At 32.4% G+C, this 15,440-nt stretch overlaps 3 protein-coding genes across 3 annotated transcripts in view; all 3 read right to left on the bottom strand.

The window, feature by feature from the left end:
• Positions 1–6,971, bottom strand: part of LOC125505396 (zinc finger protein 182-like) — an 11,641-nt gene extending 4,670 nt beyond the window's left edge. Inside the window, exons 1-4 of the mRNA XM_048669120.1 lie at positions 6,874–6,971; positions 3,097–3,272; positions 1,986–2,103; positions 1,032–1,325 (exon numbers count right to left, since the gene is read on the bottom strand). Coding sequence (XP_048525077.1) covers positions 1,032–1,325; positions 1,986–2,103; positions 3,097–3,272; positions 6,874–6,971 — 686 coding nt within the window. The remainder of the gene's footprint in view (positions 1–1,031; positions 1,326–1,985; positions 2,104–3,096; positions 3,273–6,873) is intronic.
• Positions 6,835–9,565, bottom strand: LOC125505359 (zinc finger protein OZF-like). The gene is made up of 2 exons (XM_048669046.1): positions 9,476–9,565; positions 6,835–8,468 (listed from the first exon to the last, which is right to left on the bottom strand). Exons 1-2 carry the CDS (start codon positions 9,484–9,486, stop codon positions 7,298–7,300), a joined length of 1,182 nt encoding a protein of 393 aa, XP_048525003.1. The 5' UTR covers positions 9,487–9,565; the 3' UTR covers positions 6,835–7,297.
• Positions 9,566–11,831: 2,266 nt separating this feature from the next.
• On the bottom strand, positions 11,832–13,238 carry LOC125505361 (zinc finger protein OZF-like). The gene has a single exon (XM_048669049.1). It carries the CDS (start codon positions 13,169–13,171, stop codon positions 12,011–12,013), a length of 1,161 nt encoding a protein of 386 aa, XP_048525006.1. The 5' UTR covers positions 13,172–13,238; the 3' UTR covers positions 11,832–12,010.
• Between the last annotated feature and the right edge of the window lie 2,202 nt (positions 13,239–15,440).

Here is a 15,440-nt window from a genome sequence, read left to right on the forward strand (position 1 = left end):
TTGTGGACGAAACGTCAGGAAGAAATTCCGATAGACCACGGCTTCAAAGCCCGGAAAACATTCCTAAATGTATTATGAGTTTAATTATGTAGGGTTCTCATTTCTAACTGCAGATGTTGCTAATAGGGGTCATTCTCTATATTTAGAGAAACATTAGACATACCGGAAAAAAAACATCAGCCCTAAGCATGATGATGTGTTTTCTCTGTCTTGTCCACTGGTGCGAAAGCTAAACAATGGACACGAAAACAGAGAAAATAATAGAGGCTTATTTTAACTTCTTAGTTTATTTTTTTGATAAAATCGGCTATTCTTAAACTGGTTGTTCAAAATGTACGGCACGAGCATGTCGCCGTAATGAATCTCTAATTTTAAATGTTTTGTTGCAAATATCGCATTTAAACGGCTGTTTGTCTGAATGCGATGCTGTATGTGTGCGCAATCTATTTGCAGAATAGTAAGTTTTAGCGCATATCTTACACTTGTACTCTTTTTCTTCGGTATGCTTATTTCGATGAACGCTTAAGTGGCTTTTTGTTTTAAATGTTGAATTGCAATAGTCGCATTGAAATGGCCGTTGATCTGAGTGACAGCGTAAATGCTTTTGTATACTGTTTGGATATAAAAACTTTTTATTACAAATTTTACAGCTGTACTGTTTTTCTTTTGTATGTTTATTTCGATGAACATTTAAATCGCTTTTCCTTTTGAAATCCAAATTGCAAATATTGCATCGAAAAGGGCGTTGGTCTGAATGAACTTTCAAATGAAAATCTAATTTTGATTTTAAAGCAAATGTTTTATCACAAATACTGCACGTGTGTTGGTTTGCATTAATATGAATGGTTCGATGCTCAGTAAGGTCAGACTTCAACTTGCATTTAAAATCGCAAAAATCACATGCATAAAGGAGAGTGTTCGAATGAGTTTTCAAATGGTCATCTAAATTTGAAAACAACAAAGTTTTAGCACAAATTTGACAGTTATACTGTTCCTTTTTTGGGTGTTTCTTCTGGTGAATTGTTAAGTACCTTATTTGCTTATACTTTAAGCCGCAAATATCGCATTGAAAAGGCCGGTCTTTTGAATGTGTGACCAAATGAATTTTCAGGTTTGATTTATTTACAAACGATGTCGCGCAAATGTTACAGTTATACTGATTTACTTGTGCAGTCTTCGCAGTGTGCTCAGTTACAGTCTCAGTTTCACTCATATTGCTAATGGTTTCCTCTTCAACTTTTACCAACACACACATATTTTCCTCTTCGATTGTAATTTCTTCCTTCACATTAATGTAAAAGTCTGAGTTCAAATCAACGTGGGATCTAAAAAAAAACCACAATCAGTAAAAACATTTATAATTTTATATTGACCAAAATAGGATAACAAATTAAGAGAACATTTTTCTCTGGGCTGCTCATGTTTTAACATTCTAATAGGGGTTAACTTGATGTTATTTAGCAATTAGTTCATAAACGCTGAACAGTAAGGAAGCTATTCCTGTCGGATTTTTGACGGGGCAATAAAAGACATTTAAAATTAAAATACGTAATTTGTCTGTATGCATGTGTTTGTTTACTTTATTACTGGCGTTAGGAATATGTTTATACGTAAACTTGCCTTCAGAATAGCAATGCTATTTTTATTTAAAAAAAACACGTTAATAAAATAAATGAGTGTTTATTGATGGACATTTTACAGTCTGTATGTCGTAATCACATTTGAATATATAGTAACTGGAATCTAAGTGGAATACAAACGCTTTTATCACTCGAAGTCTTATTTGGGGATTTTTATATAAATTGCGTATCTCTTTTCAATTATATGGATATAAAAATCTTTTATTAAAAATCTTATAGCTATACTGTTTTTCTTTTGTATGTTTGTCTTCTCTGCTGGTGCAAAAGCTAAACAATGGACTCATAAACAGGGAAAAGAATAGAGGCTTATTTGTTGTTCAAAATGTCCGGCACGAGCATGCTTACTCTGTGGTACCTACAGCTGTTGCAACATGAGCAACTTGTTTACAAATAATTATATTCTTATAGATTTGGAAGAAGTTACCGCTCAAAATCAGGAATCCAGTTCTAATGATCAGGAAAACTACATAAATACAACATATGATGGTTAAGACCAATTTTACAGTCTGCTTGTCGTAATTATATTTGAATATTTAGTAAGTGTTCGAATGCGATACCTACCAAATGTGTACGCAACTTATCCGCAACATAAAAACTTTTATTACATATTTTACATTTCTAGTTTTTTTCCTTCGTAAGCTTATTTTGATGCCGTTTTAAGCTCGACTTGGAGCTAAATTTTGAGTTGCAATGCTCGCATTGAAAACAGCGTTGACCTGAGTGAGAGTTCAAATGATAATTTAAATTCGATAGATATAAATAGGTTTTATTACAAATTTTACATCGGTACTGTTTTTTTTTGTATGTTTATTACGGTGAACATCTAAACTACTTTTTCTCTTGAAAAATACATTGCAAATCTCACATTGAAAAGGCCGTTTGTCTGAATGGATAACCAAATGTGTGCTCAATTTTCCCGCATCATAGAAAATTTTATTACAAATGTTACACTTGTACTCTTTTTCTTCCGTATGCTTATTTCGATGAACGTTTAAGTGGCCTTTTGTCTTAAATGTTGAATTGCAATAGTCGCATTGAAATGGCCGTTCGTCTGAGTGAGAGCTCAAATGCTTTTGTATACTGTTTGGATATAAAAACTTTTTATTACAAATTTTACAGCTGTACTGCTTTTCTTTTGTATGTTTGTTTCGGTGAGCATTTAAGTCATTTTTTCTTTTAAAATCCAAATTGCAAAAAGTGCATTTAAAAGGGCGTTTGTCTGAATGAGTTATCAAATGAGAATCTAATTGTCCTTTTGTAGGAAATGTTTGCTCACAAATATTGCACGGGTATTGATTTGCTTCAGTATGAACACTCATATGCTTAGTTAGGTACCATTTTTCCTTAAACTTAAAACCGCAAATAATGCATTGGAAAAGCTCATCTTCTGCATGACACTCATTTAAATGAATACTTAACTTTGAGTTATTTATAAAACTTATCGAGCAAATGTTACAGTGACGTTGATTTATTTCAGCAGCATTCACAGCTTGTTCATATGTAGTTTCACTGCTACTTAGATCACCACTGGCGTCGTCTTCAATTTTTACCAGCCCATAAAAGTCTTCTTCATCAATTGTAATTTCTTCCTTTACTTGCATACAAAAGTCCGGAGTCATATCAATTGAATATCTAAAAAGCAAATTACATAATTAGCGAAAAATATTCTTCAGAAGACTTCAGTCTGAACTTAATAGCACAACCTTAGGTAATCTGTTATTAATTAAGGATCAAACATTTCTTCAGGTTCTAATGTTTCAACATTTACATAATTGAATAATAAAACACCAGCTTATATTTCGCAATAGTTTTATTAATTCAAAACATCGAAAATAATTTTATGTTTATTCCTGAATAAATCACAGACTTTAACTTACCATAGATGTATAATTAAATCAAAAAGGAACCTAATTCAAGTAACTGTAAACGTTATTAAAAATCCTGAAAGAAATTGGAGTTATCTCCAAGTCGCCCTATAAAATCACAATTTTTTCAAAATTATTGAAAATTGAAATTGTTGAAAAATTTTGAAAAATGTTGATTATTTTTGGTAGCTGTAGAAATATAAAATAAAATTGAAAACTCAATACTTACGGGCAATGTGTATTAATATTATTATTAATATAATACTAATTATAACAATTAATAGCAATGCAATTCAATGCTATATGCCATACACTTACCCTGATTGAACGTTTTGTTACCAAAAGGGAATTTACAAGGATACAAGGAACAACAATTTCAATAATTTTTGAAAAATTGCTATTTTATAGGGCCACTTAGAGACAGCTTCATTTTTTTTCAGAATTTTTAATAGCGTTTATTTAACAGCTGCCACTTCAAATTTAGAGAGAATAAAAACACTCCTGAGTTAGTCGCTTCTTAAAGCGGGCTCCGATTTAGCCGGTTATACAAAGAAGGTATCCTAGTTATGATATCCTATTTAGCCAACTTCACAAATTCATGATATTCTATTTCGCAGCTAAGCATAAAGGAAATATCGAATTATGCTTACGAAGTACATAATGTTTTTTAGTTTCACAGATAGCATGTAAACTCATCAGCATTAATTCAGTAAATATTCACACAAGCCTGTAATAACGAACAGTTGTATCTTGAAGCTGAAATCCATGTCAATTGAAATAAAAATTGTTTTAAAAACTCCCTTTCCAAGGAAGTGATTTTAACTTCCTTTCATTCCTGAAAGAACACAGATATTTGGAATTGCGTTACGCAACCTATTCATATCCGGCAAACTAACAAAATAAGGAAGCTGAGATGAGCTGCGTGGAAATCGACATACTAGATGATTTAAGCGAAGTAAGACAGTAAGATGAAAACAGAAAACAAAGGAAGAGTACATTTATTATTCAGTAAGAACCAATCCGAACATCAATATGGATCATCAAAACACGTTAATAAAATAAATAAATTTTTGTTGATAGAAAGTTTGCAGTCTGTTTGTGGTAATTGAAATTCGATTTTTTTTCGTTCAATTTGTTTCTCCTCTGATTGACTGAACGACATGTTTGGTATTAACATGTTGGTTTAAATAGTATTTCATTTTAAATGTTGTGTTGCAAAAATCGCATTGAAAAGGCCGTTTGTCCAAATGCGTAACCGAATGTCTCCTCAATTTCCCCATAAAATAGAAAATTTTATTACATATCTTACAGTTGTACTCTTTTTCTTTCGTATGCTTGTTTCGATGAGTGTTTAAGTTCTCCTTTGTTTTAAATGTTGATTTGCCATAGTCGCACTGAAATGGCCGTTGATCTAAGTGACAACTCATATGATTCTGTATACTGTTTGAATATAAAAACTTTTTATTACAAATGTTACAGCTGTACTGTTTTCCTTTTGTATGTTTATTTAGGTGAACATTTAAATTAGATTTTCTTTTGAAATCCGATTTGTAAATTTTACATTTAAAAGGGCGTTTATCTGAGTGAGTTGACAAACGAGAATTTAATAGAGATTTTATAGCAAATGTTTTGTCACAAATATTGCACGTGTACTGTTTATTTTTAGTGTGTCTTTGCGTATACTTTAAACCGCAAATATTGCACTGGAAAAGTTCATCTTCTGCATGACACTCATTTAAATTAATATTTAGTGTATATACTTTCCTGACTGTGTTTCAATTCCAAATCAAATATATTCCTGGGTTTCAGTAATTTATTGTTATTTATTGTCTCTATTTATTAATCAAAATACATTTCGCTGCATTTTTCCACCATCATCAGTTTTTCTAAAATAACAGATAGTTAAAAAACATTTTCATTAATTTAAAAAACAACCACAGTTCGTCAACAGCCTCATCATATCACATATTAAAATACATCACAATTGCAATCTTTAAAACATTCTAAAATTAATTAGGCCTAACAGGTGATTAGTCAGGACAATCAAATTTGGGAAGAGACTAGAATTCTTCGTTCAGATACTTAATTATTTTTACTTACATGTGTAGCGTTGTTTCTGCTTTAAGCCTTGGCATGCATTTGGAGTATTAATTTTGTCCATTATCGGACAACAAACGAATAAAATACTGTTTATATTGATTTCTTTTACTTTCAGCTATTTTCTTTTTCTTTGCATTCTGAGGATATTATTTTTGGTTTGCAAAATTCTTCAATATACCGGGTGTTAGTTAATATTTTATGTTTATTTCATTTAATTAATGTATGATATATTGAGCTAAGATTGTCGGTATCCGATCTGAAATTCATAAATTTGGCATTCATAATGTCGTTTGTATCAATGCGTTAAGAACTGTCTATATAAGATTCTGAATTAAGGAAGATTTAAATTTATTTAAATTTCATGTAAAAATTATTTGCTACAAACCTTTCATCTGTACTGTTTTTCCTTCGTATGTGAATTTGACTTTAACTGTTGTTTTTGGTGGTATTTTGTACAGCAAAACTCGCACTCATAAGAGCGTTGGCCCAAATGAGTCTGGAAATGAGTGTGAAAATTTGAAGAATATAGAAATATTTTTATTCCAAATCTTGCACTCTTACTGCCCTCCTAGGCCCTTATGCCTATTTTGGTTGAGCTTTAATACGAGATTTGTTTAAAATTTTGAGTGGCAACTATCGCATTGAAAGGGACGGATATCTGAATGAGTCTTCATACAGGGTGATTCAACATTGGCGTCATTCGTTTTAAGGGTATATAGGGGCCCACTTAGAGAGTACGAGAAAAATATTGAAATAGTTTTTTTCGAAAATTTCAAGAAGAAATTAACAGTGGAAAATCGAATTTCAACTTTGTTATTAAGCATTATTTTGAAAAGGTCCCACGTTTGATTGGGAGCCTATTGGAATACTTAAGCATTCGAAAAGGTAAATTACGATCTTTTGGTGAAATTACGAAATTTTTCTTTATGGTGGAATTTTTTTGGAAAGGATCAAGGAAGAGCCATAACGGACAATTCTGAGCGCTATGGATGCATGTAAACCGATTATTATTTTTCCAATTTTCGACCACTTCCAAACTTCTTCCAGATCATAAAGCACAAAAATAGGGAGTTTTTCTGGATTTTTAAGTGGCCTCTGGCTAATTAAGTGGATGCTGCAAAGTGAACTCGTCCGAGTTTCCGTAATGCTTTCTTCGCTTGACCTTTTTATGGCAAATGTAACATTAAAACGGTAGTTGGTTTGAATATGGTGTCAAATTTGCAGACAAATTTATGCAATTAAAGTATATATTTTCTCAAATTTCTTACTTGTACTCTTTTTCTGTATGCGCTTTCAGATGGATTCTGAAGTTTTCCTTTCTTTCTCCAGATGTTGTTTTAATGTTGCTGGTTCCGAACATTTGCATTGCAAATTTTATGGGTGTCTGCTTGACCAGCAGAGGAGACAGGCATTTTTTATTAAGAAAAGTTAGATCAGATGGTCGTTTTGAGCCAAAGAATGTCGTAGAACTCGTTTGATCGTGTTTACGGGCCACACTGTATAATAATTAACTACAACTATACAAGGAGAACTACATTTTATAGATCTAACACTGTGCATAAAGTTACATTCTAAACAGGTTGATAAATAACTAGGTAATTAAGTAAAACGGCGCATAACTTACAAGTCTGTGATACACAAAACTGCTACAAAACTAAATGTGAAATTCCATTACTTATTAGTTGGGCGAATTTAAACATCCTCTGTACAATGCACAGCACGACAGTGTTTTCGTAATTTATCTTTCAGTTTGAATGTTTTACTACAAATATTGCATTCAAAGGGTCGTTCGTCTGAGTGTGTGACCAAATGCGCTGGCAAGCTTTTCGAATTAAAGAAAGTTTTACTACATACATTACATTTATACTCCTTTTCCTTGGTGTGTAAATTTAGATGTGTTTTTAAACTACCTTTTGTTTTGAACTTTGAATTGCAAAATTCGCATTCAAACCGACGTTCTTCTGAATGCGTTTCCAAATGCTGTTTTAGCGTTGGTGGTGAGAAGAAGATCTTACTGCAAATATTACAACTGTATTGTTTTTCTTTCGTATGCCTATTTCGGTGAGTGTTTAAGTTACACTTTCTTCTGAATACTAGATGGCAAATGTCACATTCAAAATCGCCATTTCCCGAGTGCATTTTCAAATGTTGATTTAAACTTTGTGGATAAACAAATATTTTATTACAAATCTTACAGCAGTATTCTTTTTCCTTTGTATGCGTATTTCGGTGAACATTTAACGTAACTTTTCGTTTAAATGATAAATCGCAAATATCACATTGAAAACTGCGACTGCCTGAATGTGCTTTCAAATGTTCATTTAAATTTGAATTGAATAGAAATGTTTTTTTACAAATCATACACTGGTATTTTTTTTCAGTCGAATGGGCCTTTAGATGCTGTCTTAGACAACCTTTCCTTTTGAATGTCAAATTGCACATTTCACATGAATGCGGGCGATTTTCCGAGTGTATTTTCAAATGGTCATGTAAGTTTGAATAAAACAAAAATGCCCTATTGCAGTATTTACAGTTGTACTGCTTTTCTTTCGTATGCTTGTTTCGATGGATTTTTAATCTGTCCATTCGCTTGAATTTTAGACCACAAAAATCGCATTGAAAAGGACGATCTTCTGAATGCGTAGTCAAATGACTGTTCAAGTTCGATTTACTTAAAAATGATTTCGAACAAATGCCACAGTTATGCTTCTTGGTTTTAAGGGCCTTTGACTCTTGCATCAGTATATGTTGATTGCTTCCGGAACGTGTTTCCTCTTTAACCATTTCTGACCAGTTCTGTTCTTCGATTTTAATTTCTTCCCTTACTTCATGCGATGATTCTACTTTTACGCTGATCAAAGCTCTGAAAATAACAGTACATAAGCAGCTGAAAATGTGACACATTACGGTTCATTTACATACATTTACATATATGTTATATGGCCAAATAATTATTTAGGCATATCACGTAAGAAATTTCGTGGTTTTATTTTCAATAAAGAATTTAAAACATGACAACAAAGACGACGTTCTAAATATATAAGAAGTGCAGTGGATAATTTTCTTGCACTTTTATACATAGACAAAATCTTAATCTTAACATAAATATAACCTTCAAGTGGCGGTTTTGGTTCGTTCTATTTGAGGGACATTCACTAGGGAAAAAAGGTCTTAAAAACTCCATTTGATTTGATCTTTAATATTGATAAAGGAAACCGTCGTGTAAACCGCCAACAGTAAAACAAATCTCTCAAATAATGTTCTCAATCTTTCTACTTTCTTTTTAATTGCAAATTATTTTTAGTCTGTTATAATTTCAGAGTTCACTTTAGACCGGCTTGGTGTCATATTTTGATTTAGAAGTCACATAAAGACATTCCAATCTTCACTCGTTTTAGAGACTTTCTGTTATCAAACCAATTGGAATTTAAAAATATCACCGTCCTTTCTGCTTCATATCCTTTTCATTTGTATGCAAATTACAAGATTTATTAAGAAACGAAGAAGCACATTTTCATATTTAAACATATTAATACATTAATAACGAATAAAAATATTAAATTTACTTATTGCGTTCAGTTGACTAAAAAATTAATCAACTCAAAAACTCAAAGAATTTTCCAATTTTAAAATTGCTATATACAATCCACTGGAATGAGTACTTAACTGAAAACGATTTTGGAAAGCTCTGTTAATATAAATAGTTAATTAAACTCAGACTTTTTGTATGTGTCTGCTTTGATGGAGTGCTAAACGACTTGAATATTTGAACGTTAAATGACAAATATCACATTGAAAAGTTTGTTCTGTAGAATGAGTTTTTAAATGAATTTTTAGATTATTTGGAAACAAGAACGTTTTTTGACACACCTGACATACATACTGTTTTTCCTTTGTGTGCTTGTTGCGATGCAGATTTAGGTGTGCCTTCCGTTTGAATTTTAATCCGCAAAAATCGCATTGAAAAGGTCGCTGATCAGAATGAGTTTTCAAATGATGAACTAAGTTGCTCGAACATGAAAAGGATTTTTGGCAAATCGAACAATTGAATTGTTTTTCTTTGGTATGCCTGTTTCTATGAACATTCAAGCTGACTTTTCGCTTGAATTTTACATGGCAGGTATCGCATTCAAACGGCCGTTCATCAGTATGACTTATTAAATGCGACTTTAAAAGCCATAAAGAGCGAAAAGTTTTACGACAAACCTTACAGGAATAATGTTTTATGTTGGTTCGTTTCTTCGGACCAATGTGAGTATTTAGTTCACTGCTTTTTTTGGGTTGGCAAGAGCGATTTGAGTGGTTGCTCAAATGCGCATTTAATTTTCGTTTGCTTGCAAATGCTTCTAGACAAATGCCACACTTTAGCTGCATAGGCTTAGATTGTTTACGATTTACCAGTCCAGGCTGGTCATATTCGTCCATTACAATTTCTTCGTTTCTTTCCTCTTTAATGCTCTGGTTATATATACTTCGAAGGTCTATTAGATCTGTTGTTTCTGTTTGATGTGCAAACTCTGATACGTCGTGTTCCTCGATCGTAATTTCTTCCGCTTTAAGGCTTTCCTCCTGAAGGTAAAACTCTGCTTTAATCACTGACCAGCATCTGAAAACAAATCCAATTAGCCGAAATATGTTTTAATCCCAACTTAATTTCAAGCGAAAATAGCGCAAAGTCGCATTGAATGACGCAATGATTCGCCTTAAGGATTGGAGGAGGAGCATTCATAAAAGTCGATTTGTTTGGAGCAACATTGATCTCTATCGGAAGTGAATTGGTGTTTTAACGAGAAAAATAATTTCTACTTTTGCAAAAAGCAATACTACAGAAGAACGTTTAATTTATCAACAATGAAAATTAAATTAAATAGTATCTGATTCAATATAAAAAACCACTGAACGACAATCTTTCGCATCAATCTCTAATAACTAATGACCAAATAATTAGACTTAAACGTTTAATGACAAATATTGCACTTAATCGGCTATTCATCCGAATTAATTTTCAAATGTCTAGTTAAATTGCTTGAGAATGAAAAGCTTTTGCCGCAAATCTTACAATGGTATTGTTTTTCTCTGGTATGTTTGTTTCGCTGAACACAATGTTGTTTGCGTTTGAATGCACTTTCAAGTGAGCAGTTAAATTATAACAATATGAGAAAGTTTTATTGCAAATTTCACAGGTGTACTGATTATCATTCATATGACCTCGACTGTGACGTATCAAATCATATTTTCTTCTAAATTTCGATTTTAAAATATCGCATTGGAAAGGACGTGAATCCTTATGAATTTTCAAATAGTCATTTAGATTCTGCGAAAATAAAAAAGTTTTATCGCAAATCTCACAGGAAAGTAGTTTTTCCTTTGAATACTTCTATCGATGGATGTTTAGAAGTCAGTTCGAGTGAACTTGAAATTGTAAATTTCTCATTCCAATGAGAAGTTTTCAGCATGCGCAGCCAAGTGATTATTTAAACTTGGTCTAGTTGGAAATGTTTAAGAGCAAAATTTACAGCTGTAATAGTTGTCTTGTGCAGAAAACACTGTTTTTGATGGGTATTCGTATGGGAAAATTCATTTGAATGCGGTTCTATTTAAACATCCTCATCGAAATCGTCTTCAATTTCCATTTATGTCAGTTTTTGATCTGAACTATTAAAAAAAATATATATATTATATTTATCTCAAATCGATATACATAAACTGTTATGGGATTTCCTGACTTGAGAAACGATATTCATTCAAAGACAAAAAAAAAATCTATCAGACTATGAAGGCTTTTACGGCCGGCCAAATCACATTTAGAAATGTTTTCCGGGCTTTGAAGCCGTGCTTCATGGGAATTTCTATAATGTTGAGATATATTTTTAAATTTTGTCGCAGACGACTTTAATGAACTACCTGGCGTTTTAAGGTGTTTAGTGGTTTTGATTCGGAAAATTGCTCACTTCCGATCGTCAATTAGTAGATATTTCTGCAAGAAAATCTTATTTTCGTTCTATTCAAAACGCAAAAAGTTCAGTGGTTTTGGGGCAAATTTTTCCAACCGATAAAGTGGTGGAACGAATTGTGGACATACTTAGAGGATAAAAAGATGCCTATAGATGAATGTATTATGTTTTAAGATAAAGGATCCAGAATCAGCATGGACGTATCGTAACTTCCAAGTTCTTCTGGATGGAATTAACGTGTTTTTGAAATGAAATTTGAAACTAAAAAAAAATTAGTTTCTAAATTTATTATTAAAGTGAATTACAATTTTTGAGTTTGAAATGGGCCTCAGCCCCTCTTTGGAATCGCTACTGTTGTCAAGTATACAATACTACATATCATACATTGTACCGTCCAACTGAATTCCCGATGAAACTGCTAATTTCGTTCACATTTTCAATAGCAAACATTCTAATGAGTAATTAAATGGTCGCGCAATTCTTCACGAAGTGGAAATGTTTCTTTACAGGTTTTACAGTAATAGTGTTCTCCCTTCATATGTGTATTTACATGCCTCTTTAGGGTACCATTTCGACTGAATTTTGAGCTGCAAATTTCACATTCGTAACGGCGCTCCTCTGAATGACAGTACAAATGTTCGCGTAAATCTTCAGGATTTAAGAAGGTTTTCCTACATGTTTTACAGTAATAGTTATCTGCCTTTGTATGGACAGTCAAATGCCTCTTTAGATTATTTCTGCGCCTAAATTTTGAACCGCAAATTTCACATTCAAAAGTGCCGTTTTCGGAATGAATCAGCAAATGGCCACCGTCTGAATGCACTTGCAGATGCTCGCGTAAATTACTCAAACTTGGAAAGAGTTTTCCACACTTTTCACATTCATACTTTACTTCTTTCGTATGTGTTTTTATGTGCTGTTTTAGATGACTATTAAGTTTGAACTTTGAACCGCAAATGGTACAGTCATAAGGGCGATCGTCCGAATGAAACAGCCGATGCTGACGTAAATTATCCAAATGGAAAAATGTTTTGTTACAAAGCTGGCACATTAATTGTTTTGCTTTTGAATGCTTATTTAGATGGGCCTTTAGTTTGTGTTTATGCTTGTAAGTTACACCGCAGGTATGACACTCAAACGGACGATCGTCAGAATGAGACTTCAAATGAGATGTTAAATGGAATGAAAATGAAAATGTTTTATTACAAATTCGACAGCAGTAAAGCTTTTCTTTAGCATGCGTGTTTTGGTGTTTTTGTAGACGCTCAATTTGGGAAAATTTTAATTTGCAAACTTCACATTCAAATGCAAACGCTTCAGAATGTGTACCCAAATGCTTATTTAGACTTGGCACAGAGGGAAATGTTTTGAAACAAATTTCACACTTATAGGGTTCCTCTTGTATTCCTCCGGGTTGGCTGCTTTTGAAATTTCGGCCGGACTCGAAAGTTTCATCACTCAGTTCCTTCTCAGATTTTACTTTCTGAATCAAATCTTCTTCCTCAATATCGATTTCTTCTTTTATTCTATGTTCCACGTTTAAATCACTTTGGGATCTACAAAAAATTAATATCAATACACGCATATATGGAAAATTCTCCAGAATTTCCATTGATATTTATCGACTGAAAATATCTCTTGTGAAAAAGGGACTTTCTCAGTTGATAACGATTTGGCTTGTTGATTCTTTATTTACTATTAACGCTTAAAATTTTAACCGCATTGTAACTAAATATATTTAAAAGTATTTGAAGCAATCAAAATATTTCTATTTCTACAGGTCATAAATACTTTACACTTTTCCTTGCAAATCCTGCATGCGCAACACAGTAAAAATGCGAATATTTTCATATTACTTTACCATTTCGATAAAGGATGCTAAAATACAACAGCAGAACAGTGCGTTTGGATGTTTTTATTCAGTTTCCACAATTAATTATTATATGAATAATAAATAACAATTAATAATAATAGTTTTATTACAGAATTAAATCAAATTCGAGATTCATTTGACATGTTGGTCTTAAATACGAGGGTTGAAAATTAATTTTGGATTAAATAGTTTTGAAGTGGTTTGCGCGGTGGAAGGCAAATTACCAGCCTATAATTTCTTCAGGCGACAAAATTGATACCAGGAATTGTCAGGTGAGTTACATATTTATGATTAATTGTTAAGTAAAAATAAAAATTTTAAAATATCAAGGTACAGAAGAAAACATGCAGTGTGTTTACTTAAGCTTGCACCATATGAGAAACTTTTTATTATTAATTTTGACGAAAAACGTTTTACGTTTGCGGCCCAGTGTATTTCAGTTAAACTTTCTTTCTGCTGAGCTAATTGGCTAATTTTGATATAAATTATAGCACAAAAACATATTTTCCCATATTGTTAGTTTATCAAGTGGTGACATATTGGAGTTATCTAAATTATATGAACATATGTACTATTGTTCGATTCTATGCCTTTTTTGATGGCATTTCAAATGCCGCTTTTGTTTAAATTGCAAATCGCAAGTTTCACATTTGAACGGTCGCTCGTCTGAGTGACTACGCAAGTGAGCCAGTAAGTTACATGAATATAAGAAACTCTTGTCGCATAACTTGCAGTCGTATTGCTTATCCCTGGTATGCTTATTGCGATGTACATTTAAGTCGTATTTCCTTTTAAACTTGCATTTGCAAATATCGCATGAAAAAGAGCGCTCGATAAAGCTTCCATTCATTTCCCTCGTATGCTTATTTCGATGAATATTTAATTGCTGTTTGCGTTTATACTTTAAATTGCAAAATTCGCATTCAAAAGGACGTTCATCTGAGTGAGAGATCAAATGCGACTTTAAATTTCCAACACGTTTAAACCATTTGCTGCATATATTGCACGAATAGTTGTTTGCTATTGGATACACATTTTGGAAGTCGTTTAATGTTTTCATATGGAATGTTTCATCATCACTTGGGTTCTCTTCTAATTTAAGTAGTTCAGTCAGGTCGCTATCATCGATTGTAACTTCTTGCTTTACTTTGTCGGGTGTTTCATAAATATGATTAACTTGAGTGCTAAAAAGGAAATTATTGAGTCTCTTGGTAGCAAAACCATCAGAACTTTTTATTTGCTGGATATAATTCCTTTTTTCTTTTTTTTCTTAATAAAACTTATGTCAGATCTTCTTCCTTTCAGCCAAATAAGGTCTCAGTGCCCTTATTTTACTGTATAGCAATAGTCTTCTACTAATTCGCATTCTTATGTCAATTTTGATAGTTCGGTAAATGCCTTTTATGCTTAAAGTATAAACTACACAGATTACATTGAAAAGGGCGTTTGTCTGAGTGCTCATATCAGAAAATAAACCAGCTAAATACAAAACAATCTTATGCCAAATTTTTTTCACATATATATTCTTTAGTTAGTATAATTATTTTAATACAGAACAAGTAAATACGAAATTATTCGCAACGCAAATATGTTGTTAGCTTATATGTATTCTATCCCAGTTGTGGGAGCCAAAGCTCGCCTTAATGGACGCTTTGTAGCTGTCTTGAAAATATCCGACACAAATCTGCCAATTCGTCCGCCGTCGTGCTTAGAATACTTCAAATTTTGTTTGTAAAACGTTATGTAAAATCTTATTTGTACGTGTAAAATTAATGAAAAAAAAGGCATAACGTCTACAAAAGGAACACCAATAAACTAGGGTTGCCCACTTGCAATCGGCAGGCTAATCGAACCATGCTAAAGGAATTAGGAGTTTGCAATTAAAACGTTAGGTTCCACTTTTCGTACACTCGTATAGCTGGAGGACTCAATGTAATTTACATGGTTTTTATCTATATATATATAATTCTCGTGTCACAGTTTTAGTTACCATACTCCTCCGAAACGG

The sequence above is a fragment of the Dendroctonus ponderosae genome, unplaced genomic scaffold (assembly GCF_020466585.1).
Source record: "Dendroctonus ponderosae isolate FM_Combo_2020 unplaced genomic scaffold, Dpon_F_20191213v2 Dpon_F_20191213_8, whole genome shotgun sequence".
NCBI lineage: Eukaryota > Metazoa > Arthropoda > Insecta > Coleoptera > Curculionidae > Dendroctonus > Dendroctonus ponderosae.